General features: G+C 38.4%; 1 protein-coding gene across 1 annotated transcript in view; it reads right to left on the reverse strand.

Moving 5' to 3' along the window:
* SPTLC3 (serine palmitoyltransferase long chain base subunit 3) overlaps nt 1-12,547 on the reverse strand; it is a 101,099-nt gene that overhangs the window by 40,354 nt on the left and 48,198 nt on the right. Inside the window, exons 2-3 of the mRNA XM_087715160.1 lie at nt 6,921-7,112; nt 2,852-3,006 (exon numbers count right to left, since the gene is read on the reverse strand). Of these exons, the coding sequence (XP_087571286.1) occupies nt 2,852-3,006; nt 6,921-7,112 (347 nt within the window). The remainder of the gene's footprint in view (nt 1-2,851; nt 3,007-6,920; nt 7,113-12,547) is intronic.

The raw sequence follows: 12,547 nt of genomic DNA on the forward strand, positions 1-12,547 counted from the left end.
TAGTCAAAGAAAGTATAACAACATAAAGTCTAATTATTACTAAAATACTTTTTAATTAACCAAATCTATTTTAAAATTCAGTTAATACCAGGAGACTGGAATCTTCTTTCCTCCTTAAATAAATTCAGTCAAGGCTGAAGGTGGTTTTTCATTTCAGGAAAGTTATGAAGCAACAAATATTATCTAATAAAACTGCTTTCTTTGATACCTCTAAGTTTTCTCCTCCTGCCCCACTCTTTTAATTGCCATTTTTAAATGTATACTTAATGCATTTTATGCATTTATTGTATGCATGTACATGTATGTACACATACAAACACATATGCATATGCAAACACAATCATGTTAATCAAACCACAATAAAGGCTTATCTTACCTTATCTTTCAGGAAAAAAGCTTTGTAAAACAATCACAATTTTCTATATAAACCCAGACGGTGCCCGAATATGCCTTTATGGATGTCAGCAGAAGTATTTTATAGGATGCTTAAAGTGCCTTTGTAATAAAATATTTACAGCAAGCTGAATTAACCTTAAGTGGCAACAGTGAGATAAATCAGACAAGGGACAGTGTTCCAAATTGTGGTAACCTTTCACCTACTGCTATTGTTTTAGTTTTAGTTTTATTATTATTTATAGGCCGCCCTTTTTCCTGAGGGGACTCAGGGCGGCTTACAAAATATAGGGAAGGGGGTATGGCTCCTTGAACTACTCTTCCTCCTCTGCTTGAATATGTCCCTTTTTATGAGCATAGAGATTATACAATGGTCAACAATCCTTCAGATCATCACTTCTAACTTTAAAATATTATTAGATAGTTCAGTCCTGTTGGTCATCGTTTCAGAGGTATTTCAGAGGCTCAAGGTTGACTCAGCCTTCCATCCTTTGGAGGTGGGTAAAATGAGGACCCAGATTGTTGGGGGCAACATGCTGACTCTGTAAACCACTTAGAGAGGGCTGTAAAGGCACCATGAAGCGATATATGTCTAAGTGCTATTGCTATTTCCCTACCAGATTTCTCAATGCCTCCAACAATGATAGAATTTCTAATGTACTGCCTTCACTGGAAAAGTTGAGATATATTCAGAGATGCATTAAATATAGCTTACCCTGAATATAGCACAGTCGAATTTCACCACAGGAAATGTTTTATGACATTCTGTATTGTGCCATAAACCACTTTAAGATAAAGTTTATGTCATAAAATGTTTTATAAATTTTGCCAAATTTCAATTCCACAGGAGTCATGGCCCCCACATTTTGAACACATTCTGTAAGTTAGCTGATTTGAGTTTCAACACATTTTGCTCTAGGGCGCACTGTTTCACCCAGTTGAAGGTTTCAAGAATTAAGAGTCCTGGTGATGCATAGATTCACATATCCTCTTCTTTTTGTATATACACTCAATCCAGTAGTGGGTTACGACCGGTACGCCACGGTATGGGTGTACTGGTGACTGCCGTGAGCACCAGGTACAGTTCCGGTATGGTGCCCACCTTCGCTCCTTATTGGTATTTGAAGTTTTCAGGCTTCTGCGCACGTGCATGGAGTGTATGACACCTGCACGATGCTCCGCTGAGCAGCTGGAACATCACGGAGGCGTCACTGGTGGTAAGTACCCATGCACATGTTGCACGCATTCATGTAGTGGACGCCCAGCCCCATTGCACCGTACCAGTTGCAATGGGATCCAGAACCCACCACTGACTCACTCCTTGTTTAATGACTACGATGTTTGGCAATTGTTTGTGAATATAAGAGTGATAAAAAATCATTTTCTGACTAACGCGCCAATTTACAAGCAGTTTTTGAATACCTGATGTGAAAGTAATGTGGGCACAGTTATGTGAGAAAACTTTATCTGAATGAGATGGCAACAACCAGGGATCTTTGTGGCAGCTCTCTCTCTTAGTCACATGTTCCCTTACTAACAATTTTGCTTAACAACCAGATCACTGGAATGGAACCGGGTTATAAAACAAGAGGTGGGTGTATTGTACACACCATCAGAAAAAAAAGAACAGATGGCTTTTCATAGTAATCAATATAGGCTACTTCAGGTTTCAAACCTGTACAGCACTGTGACAACTTCAATATTTAGACATTATTCCATTCTTCTTTTGCCTTTCTCTCTGCCTGCCTGTGCTCCTTGGAAAAATGATGGACTACAAATGCCACAGACTGGAGAAGAGGAAAGGGATCAAAGTTCCTATCTTTCATAAGAACTTTTTTTTAATAAAAAGAATGGAAAGCCACCGATTTTTATGTTTGGAGAAAAAGATTAAAATGAAAGTCAACAGCAAACATCAATTTCAAGTAAATGGAAAATCACTCCTCAGGAAGAAGACAACAACAACAGTAATTTTTGGCCAAGAGTATAAAAATAGTGAGGGACGCGGTGGCTCAATGGCTAAGATGCTGAGCTTGTTGATCAGAAAGGTCAGCAGTTTGAATCCCTAGCACTGTGTAATGGAGTGAGCTCCCGTTACTTGTCCCAGCTTCTGCCAACCTATCAGTTCGAAAGCATGTAAAAATGCAAGTAGAAAAATAGAAACCAACTTGGGAAAGTAACAGCATTCCATGCATCTTCAGTGTTTAGTCATGCTGGCCACATGACCACAGATACTTCTTTGGACAGCTCTGGCTCTTCGGCTTTGAAATGGAGATGAGCACCACCCCCTAAAGTCGGGGACGATTAGCACATATGTGTGAGGGGAACCTTCACCTTTTACAAAAAGAGTATGTTCTAACTTTGAAACTGATGCAAAATCAGGCCTATAAATATGTTTTGCTGCCAAAGAATAAAATAGTTTTATTTACATTAATTAAAAACACTTTGTAGACTGACCTACCTAAATGTCCAGTTGCTGTCATCTGAAACACGTTCCATCAGATCAAATTTTGCTCCGGGAGCACTGCAGATAGGGCGGTTCCAATTATCTCTTATTCTCATATAGAAGTTTCTTGTAAAAAAGTGTTCAAAATCTTGATAAAGTGGGACAAAATCCTAAAAAAAAATTTAAGAAAGAAAAACCCCCTGCTATGTTACATTTGTAGTATTTGCTTACTTTTTATTAAAATTAAGTAACTATTAAAATTAGATAACTGTTATGTGTTGCAGGTCCATGATAGCCAACCTTATTTCAATTCTTATATTTTCATCTTTTGCAAAAATTAATATAATACAAGGCTACATATACACGTAGGGCATGATTTGATTATGTGTTTTTCAATCCCTATTCTGTCATAATTAGATATGAAAATCCTGAGTTCAAACTCCCACTTAGTTATAAAACTGAGCAATCTCAGGCTCTGTTTAACCTAATTAATTTAACTTAAATAATTCTTGTCATTCTACATAATGCCTAGATATTATTATATACAATGCCTAGAGTACATAGCACATTAAAATAACACAGCTATTTCATCCTTAGCCTGTATGTATGTATGTATGCATGTATGTATGTATGTATGTATGTATGTATGTCTTCGGTTGTTCATGTTTTCTCCTGCGTAAAATTGGAACTGTCTTGGCGACATTTCAACGAAGTCTCATTCATCATCTTCAGGCTTCGTGCTTCCAGGATCAATGTGAGATCTCGGCTGTTTCTTCCTTTTAACTGCCAGTGGGGGTTTGAGCTGATTGGGTGGGAGCTTGGCTGTGTTCTGATTGGGTGGAGGTGTGTTCTGATTGGTTGGGGGTTTGTGTTTCATGTAAGGATAGGAGGGGTTTAAAGTGGCTAATGGATCAGTGTGGGTTTTTGTCTGCTTTCTTTCTGGATGTTTGGTGGTGACATCCTGTGTGGCTCTTGTGAGTGTGGGCCTGGTGTCATTCATCAATTTAGGGACTCGTTTATCAATAAGGGCAGGCTTCCAAATGGCTGGCAGGCGGGAGGTATCATCCCGCCTGTTCATGCTGTGTGGGCGTTTTTCTATCTCGATGGCTTCTCTGATTATTCTGTTGTTAAAATGTTCAGCCTTGGCAATAGTTCTGGTCTTTTCGAAGTCAATTTTATGTCCTGTGTCTTTAAGGTGTTGGACCAGGGAAGAAGTTGGTTCCTCTTTTCTGATTGCGTTTTTGTGTTCTTCAATGCGTGCACTTATTCTTCTGTTGGTTTGTCCGATGTATGTGGTGGTGCAGGTGGTGCATGGGATTTCATATACTCCTTGATTTTCTAACTCAATTTTGTCTTTGGGGTTTCTTAGGATGGTGGATATTTTTCGGTTAGTGCAGAATGCTGTCTTGATGTTGTGTTTGTGGAGGATTTTGCTGATTCTGTCTGTGGTGCCTTTTATGTATGGGAGGAGGGCTTTTCTGTTTTCTTGTTCTCTGTCCTGGATTTTAGTGGGGTTTCCTTTTGGATTAGGTTGGTGATCTTATTTCTTTGGAATCCATTGGATGTCAGTATGTTAGTGAGAGTGTGTAGTTCGGTTTTTAGGTGTTGTTCATCAGCTAAGTGTTTTGTTCTGGAGATGAGTGTCTTGGCTACGGAGTTGATCTGGGCTGGGTGGTGGTGTGAGAGTGTGTGCAGATAGTGGTTAGTGTGTGTTTTCTTCTGGTAGATGGTGTGTCCTAGGGAGCCATTAGATTTCCTGTAGACTAAGACATCCAGGAAGGGAAGTTGGTTGTTTACTTTTGTTTCCATGGTGAACTGTATTTTGGGGTGTAGGCTGTTGAGGTGTGTAAGGAAATTGTCCAGTTGTTCTTTCCCATGTGGCCAGATTATGAAAGTGTCGTCTACATATGAGCCAGAGTTTGGGTTTGTGATCAGATTTTTCTAGAGCTTGGGTTTCAAAGTTTTCCATGTAGAGGTTGGCAATGACAGGTGAGAGGGGTGATCCCATGGGTGCTCCTTCTATCTGTTTGTATTTTTGTCCATTATAAATGAAGTATGTGTTGGATAGGCAGTGGTTGGTCAGATCAAGGATGTGTTTGGGGTGGTTATATTTGTTTTGGAAAGCTGTCAAGGCTTCTTTGATTGGCACTTGGGTGAAGAGGGATATGACATCGAAGCTCACGAGTAGGTCGCTGGGCTGTAAGTTTTGTTTCTTTATGATCTCTATGAACTGGAAAGAGTTTTTTACATGTGAGGTGATGGAATCTGCATAGGGCTGTAGTTGTTTGGCGAGAAATTTGGCTAGATTTTGTAGAGGTGAGCCTATGGAGCTGACTATGGGTCTAAGTGGAGTTCCTTCTTTGTGTATCTTGGGGAGACCATAGAGCTTAGGGCATCTGGATGATTTCTCTCTGGGAATGATTCTTTGCTGGATCTCTTCGCTGATGGGGGAGGCTTTTATTTTGGATCTAGTGGTTTTTTTCCAGGTAGGTGGTGGGGTCCGTGTTTAGGGGTTTGTATGTGGAGTCTTGGAGTAGGTTGGTTAATTTGGTTTGGTAGTCAGAAGTGTTCATAACCACCGTGGCATTGCCCTTGTCTGCTGGTAGGATTATTATGCTGGTGTCTTCTTTCAGGTTACGTAGTGCTGTCTGTTCTTATATATATATATATATATATATATATATATATATATATATATATATATATATATATATATATATATATATATATGTGTGTGTGTGTGTGTGTGTGTGTGTGTGTGTGTGTGTGTGTGTGTGTGTGTGTGTGTGTGTGTGTGTGTGTGTGTGTGTGTGTGTGTGTGTGTGTGTGTGTGTGTGTGTGTGTGTGTGTGTGTGTGTGTGTGTGATATATATATATATATATATATATATATATATATATATATATATATATATATATATCACACACACACACACACACACACACACACACACACAGATACATAGATACATAGATACATAGATACATAGATACATAGATACATAGATACATACATACATACATACATACATACATACATACATACATACATACATATATATATATATATATATATATATATATATATATATATATATCTCACATATATATATATATATATAAATATATATATCACATATTCTATAATTTTCCTATGCATTCTACACAATACCAGCTTTCACACGTTGCCGGTAACATATATACAGTATGTATATGTCCAGCAAATGAGGAAAGGCTGAAAAGCACTTTACAACTTTACAAAATGTTCACTTCTGTCAAACCTCTACACCATTTGTTAAGAAATAGTGAAGGAAGAAATCCTTTATATCAATGGAATAACTATTTTTTTCCATAGAAAGGTGATTTGAAGACTGGGAACCTAATTAATATATGTGCATTTCTGATTGCACATAAGATACTCTTATTTTCCTGCAATTATCATGTAGAAATACAATATCCATTCCTCAACTCTCAACCTTCCAAGTGGGAGGAGAGCGTCTTCTCCTCTAGGCTACCATGCTGCTCCCTCACAGCCACATAGGAGGAAGTAAATAAATAAGACAGGGAAGTGTATGTGTTTTAAAGGAATTGGCACAGTTTGTCTTTGTCTATATAACACTCCAAAACTGTAATGAGAAAATAATCATATTTAGTTTATCTATAGCTTAGCAGCTACATTACCTAAGAGAATCATGAAAACCTGGCAAATTTGTGCCTTCCTATTAATTGCACTTAAGAGCTATTCAGATCCGCTTTCAGAAGGTTTTGTACTTACAACTGTTGTCTTACTAAACATTGACATACAGGTTTGGGCTAGTGAATGTTAACCCTAAACTTCTAACAGGTACTGTGCTTTTTGTTTTTAGAACTTGGGGCAAGAAATCTTAGAACTGCCGCAACCACTGACAAGAAATACTCCATATCCACATATTTGACTATCCATTTTGTCCAAGCCATCCACAGGAGAAGCAATAGATCTAATGCCTTTATTTCTCTGCTTGTTTCAGTCTTTTGTCTTTTTCATTCTGCTCTACTTCTTGAGGAATAACTTGGAATTATTCATACAGGTTCAAATCTTACGTACCATTTGCTCTTCCCGTTCGATAGTGCCAACCTTTGTGTGTATTCCATAGTCTCTTAAGAAATCTCGCAAGTATCCAAATAATGTTGCAAATACAAAACCAAGAAATGTAAGCACAGAAACATACATGGGTGGTTGCTCAAAGGATTCATTAAATGGTCGTTTATAGATAGTTCCATTTGCTACACCATTTTCCTAAAAAAACCAAAAAAACACAGAGTTATACGGTAGTAATAAACATTCATCTACTTAAAAGTGTAGTGATTTTAGTGCTGCCATCTGTGCAATTATTTTTTAAAAATGTTTCACACAAAAGAAGATACCTAAATTAATCATGAACAGAGTTTCTAGTTATTTTCTATTTCTTTGCTAATAACAGATATGAAAAATAGCCCAACAGATTTGATAATTGACTCATTCTAAGAGTAAAAAGTAAATGAAAACCAATTAATAGAGAGTCAGTTTTTTTTTATCAGTTTAATAAAATTTGTATGCCACCCACTCCCATTGGGACTCTGGGTGGCTCACAAGCAAGATAAAAGCATTTAAAAAGTTAAGAAAAGATACAATTATTAAAATTAATACACTATCCATTCAGTCTAAGTGGGGCTGGATATTAATCAACAGCCCCAGGCCTGCTGGAACAGCCAGGTCTTGGTCGCTTTACGGAAGGCCGGGAGAGTAGTAAGGGTCCGGATCTCAACGGGTAGATCGTTCCACAGGGCCGGTGCAGCTACAGAGAAGGCCCTCCCTCGGGGAGGGGGGGGCGCCAGCCGGCATTGTCCGGCCGACGGCACCCGGAGGAGGCCCAACCTATGCAATCTTATTGGTCTTGATATAAATGTAAGGAAGAGAGAAAGAACTTAATTTTTAAAAAATAAATTGGGTACAGCATGTTTCTGCAGCTCAGGATTTAAGATTCTAATCCTGAAGTATGCTTTCCAACTAAACCCTAATTATTATAGCAAGTTGCTAAACCATGGAATTATGTTAGGGAAATTTCTATTCTTGCATAAGAAAGGTAACACCCCCCCCCCCCAAATTCAAATGATATATAGCAAAGAAAATCTGATTACTCAGAGGCCTTCATTCATAACAAGAATTGCTCCTGCTTTAAAGATATTGAAGAAAGTGTGTGTGAATACATAAAACCTCTAATCTTTCAATATGCCACTGTTTTTTTCCTAATGACAATAAATTTAAATGGGTTTCTCTACTACTGAAATTTTCATATTTGAACAAATCTATAGGTATTACATAATATATAACATAATGTTCATGGGCAACTGACATATTTTAAGATCTATATATCTTGCCATAAAGCATTATGAGCCGAGGTAGCACAGTGGTTAAATGCACACTGCAGGCTACTGCAGTTCTGCAGTTCGGCTGATCAAATCTCACCGGCTCAGGGTTGACTCAGCCTTCCATTCTTCCGAGGTGGGTAAAATGAGGACCCGGATTGTTGTTGGGGGCAATATGCTGACTCTGTAAACCGCTTAGAGAGGGCTGAAAACCCTATGAAGCGGTATATAAGTCTAACTGCTATTGCTATTGCTATTATGAGAAAGCTTTGATTGATCAAAATTGTGACAGATTATGAAGCTCAATATAAAAGAGTCCAACTAATGATACATATGAGATTGTAGAAATAACAGGAGTCAGTATAACCTTTGTGCAAAGATCAATGACACAATGGAAAACGCAGTTGCTGGTCAATGGTGATAGTGTCAGAAAAGCTAATATAAAGAAAAAAATCTTTCAATGAAACTCATTTATCACTATTAATGTTTGTCACTGCACCAATTCCTTTGTCAACAATATGAATAATTCAGACCATGTCTATCAAATATCAAAAACATCCCATTCCCTTTATATGGATGATCTGAAGCTGCATTGAAAAACATCATCTCAAATAGAATTGCTGCTCAACATTATCCATACATGCAGCCAAGATATTGCAATGGAGTTTGGACTAGACAAACATGTCACTCACAGGGGAAAAACGTCACCCATAGGGGAAAATAGGGAAAATTGAAGGAATGAAGATTCCGTATGGAAATAACATCAGGAGTCTGGATGAAGATGATTACTACAAATACCTGGGTATCCTTCAAGCTTGCAACATCAAGCATAATGAAGTCAAGAAAAAGGTCAGCAACGAATACATCAAGAGGGTGAAGGAGATCTTAAAGTCCACACTCAGTGGAGGAAATACCATCAAGACAATGAACACTTGGGGAATTCCAGTCATTAGATACATAGCTGGAATAGTAATCCAGAGAACTAAAACTTTGAACAGGAAGACCAGAAATATAATGACGATGAATCATGCCTTTCATTCAAGCAACAATGTTGATAGATTCTACTTACCAAGGGGAATAGATGAGTATGGAATATTGCAAGTATGGCAGACAGTTAAAGAATTAAACATAATTGGAATAATATCGGAAGGACAATGAAGAAGATGCATTGAAGCTGGTATACCATGAAGGCTTACTAAGGTCTAACCTAGAGAGACCAAACTGGCTTACAAAAAAGACTAAATGAAGAACAGAAAAGAAATGAGGCAAGGCAAAGTATTACAAGACCAGCATATTAAAAAAAAAATATAGCAGGCAAAGCAGATAACAAGACCAGGCAATGGTTAAGAGCAGCAAAATTGGTGAAAGAGACATAGGGCTAATTTTGGTTGCATAAGGCCAAGCCTTAAGAACAAATGAGTACAAAGCCAGAATTGAGAAGATAACAACTGACAGTTAATATCAGCTCTACAAAGAAGCTGAAGAAAGTGGATCACCTAATCAGCTGCTGCAAGAACATTTCAGAGTGACTATAAGCAACGGTATGACAAACAAGCAACAATTGTGCATTAGAATATCTGCAAGAAAACCCATTTGCTTGCATGCAAGGACTAGTTGAGACTATAAGTAAACAAAGTAATAGAAAATGAACAAGCAAAAGTGTTGTGGGACTTTAGAATTTAAACAGACAGGCCCTTGCTACATAATACACCAGATTTAAGAATTGTGGTTAAGAAAAACAAAAAAGTCTGGATAGTGCATGTGGCAGTACTTGGAGACAGCAGAATAGAAGAGAAAGAAGTCCGGGGGGGAGGGGGGTCATATAAATACCATTAATCAAATGTAAAGAATAAGTCCTTTAAGCATCTCTTTATTTAATTTGGGTAGCCAACCAATGTTCTGTCACAGATGGTAACGCTAGCAGTCATACAGAAGATAACAAACATAAGAAATAAAAAAATAGCTAAGAAATGTTTACAATTCTACCTTAACTCAAATATCTATTAAGAAAACATAGAACCTATAAACTGGGCAGTCCACATCTACAAAATTCTAGCACAGGAAACCCTTGGAATCAACCATACCAGTGGTGGGTTCCTAACTGGTTAACTAACGGTTCGCTGAGAGGGCATTTTGTGCGTGCATTGTTGTCAGACAGCTAAACCATTAATACCAATAGCAATAGCACTTAGACTTATATACTGCTTCACAGTGCTTTTACAGTCCTCTCTAAGCAATTTACAGAGTCAGCCTAGTGACCCCAACAATCTGGGCCCTCATTTTACCCACCTCGGAAGGATGGAAGGCTGAGTCAACCTTGAGCCTGATGAGATTCGATCTGCCAAACTGCAGGCAGCCAGCAGTAGTAACCTGCAGTACTGCATTCTAACCACTGCACTACCGTGGCTCTCTGAGATATTGCTTTTAAACAATACAAGCACAACAGTGGGGGGGTTCCTACAGGTTTGGACCTATTCTCCCGAACTGGTAGTGCTGCCTTCAAACAGAGAGTGAACCGGTTCTCTGTTCCCTTGCTTTACTTACTTTTATTTCAGATCTTCTGAAGCCCAGCTGATCCAGGGAAACAGCTTGAATTGCCACTCATCAGCTGTTTTCCTTTCCCCCCCCAGTATTTTTCATTCAATTGAGCACACGCACGCACTCACCGAACGGTAGTAATGCTGGTAGGAACCCACCACTGAAGCACAAGCATTGTTTTTAAAAAGTACTTTAAAAAATAATAAAACCCCTATCCCCCAAAATGTCTAGAAGCCTGAAGCACAAATAATGAACTCATTTAAATTTAAATGGTGGATAAATCAGTTGTAATGATCAAAATAGTGCATTGTGATACATATTGAAATCAAATCAAATCAAATTATTTGATGTCCTTAATTATAAGGATTACTAAGCTGATTCATGTGTTGTGTAGATATCAAAGCTCCTGAAGAATTTTTCACAGCAAAAATGTGGAAGATATATGGAAGCTCAATTGCTTGGAGCATCATATGTCAAGTAAGTCTTAAAGATAATATACAAAGAAACAAAAAGCCTTTTTATGAGGAGTTTTGCTTAACAGGTTGCTTGAAAGCTCATTTGAAAAGAAGAAAAGGCAAATCATCATCATCATCTCTGTAACTTTATCAAAATATAGTACAAAACAAAACAGAAATTTCAGCAACCATGTAATTACAAATCACTATAAAGCATGCTCAGAACATGCAGCCACAATAATTTAGAACAATCATAAACTTGGAATTGTCAGCTGCATATGAATATGGTGGAATAATTAGACTCTAAACTAATAAAACATAAAAGTATTTAAATTCTTTTTAAAGGCCATCATATCTCATAGAAAGGGAGGGAGGGAGGGAAAAAGGAAGGAAGAAGATAGAGTCATGAGGCCAATTTCCTAAAGTCTTGGAACCTGACAATGAAATTAATATTCATGACTCTGTGATGTAGGATACATTCATGGCAGGTGAAATATGTTTATTTCATACTTAGTACAGCAATGATTGCATGTGATGATTTAAGGATTTCTGAAGCTGATAAATGAAACTGAAATTTTAATATTCTTTCAGTCTTCCACATGCAAAAAGAATGTGAATAGGTGGCTTTCAGGCCTCCCAATTAAGTTTGTGGGTTGATCAGGCACCGCACTTCAAACACTTATTCACCACAACACTCCTTCTTTAGAACAATTTGGGTAACGTAAAAATAACAATGTAATTTTTAATTACTACCACAAAAAAGCTAAAAAGCCACATGATAGACCATTGGTTCTTACCTGAAGGGTCCTTCTCTGCACACTGCGGGAGAGTCCAAGAATGGGTTATTATCACAGTCTGCTTGCCCTGGACTGAGAAGTCTTTTCCCTGGCCACGCCTCCTGCGTGGTCACGTCTCTCCAGAAAAAATGGAAGTAGTCAAGTCCGTGAGGATGTCGCAATAAGGTAGAGTACAAGACCGTGAAGGTGTCCTGCTAAGAGACAAGATCAAGTCCAGAGGACACATAAGTCACAATTCAGAAACACTAGAAGATGGCACTATCACCCCCGGGACAGCTGGGTGGGTTGGACTCTCCCGCAGTGTGCAGAGAAGGACCCTTCAGGTAAGAACCAATGGTCTTTCTCCTGCACACTGCTCAGAGAGTCCAAGAATGGGACATACCCAAGTTACTGCCCATCAGGGCGGGTAGAAGAGCTGTCCCGGGTCACATCCGTCTGAACCACCGCCTGTAACACCCTCCTGCCAAAGGCCGCCTCAGCGGAGGCGAAGGCATCCAGCTTGTAGTGCCTGACGAACGGGGAAGGTGAAGACCATG

The sequence above is a fragment of the Thamnophis sirtalis genome, unplaced genomic scaffold (assembly GCF_051295495.1).
Source record: "Thamnophis sirtalis isolate CommonGarterSnake01/CBP01778 unplaced genomic scaffold, rThaSir2_p1.2 scaffold_5, whole genome shotgun sequence".
In the NCBI taxonomy this organism is placed as follows: Eukaryota; Metazoa; Chordata; class Lepidosauria; order Squamata; family Natricidae; genus Thamnophis; species Thamnophis sirtalis.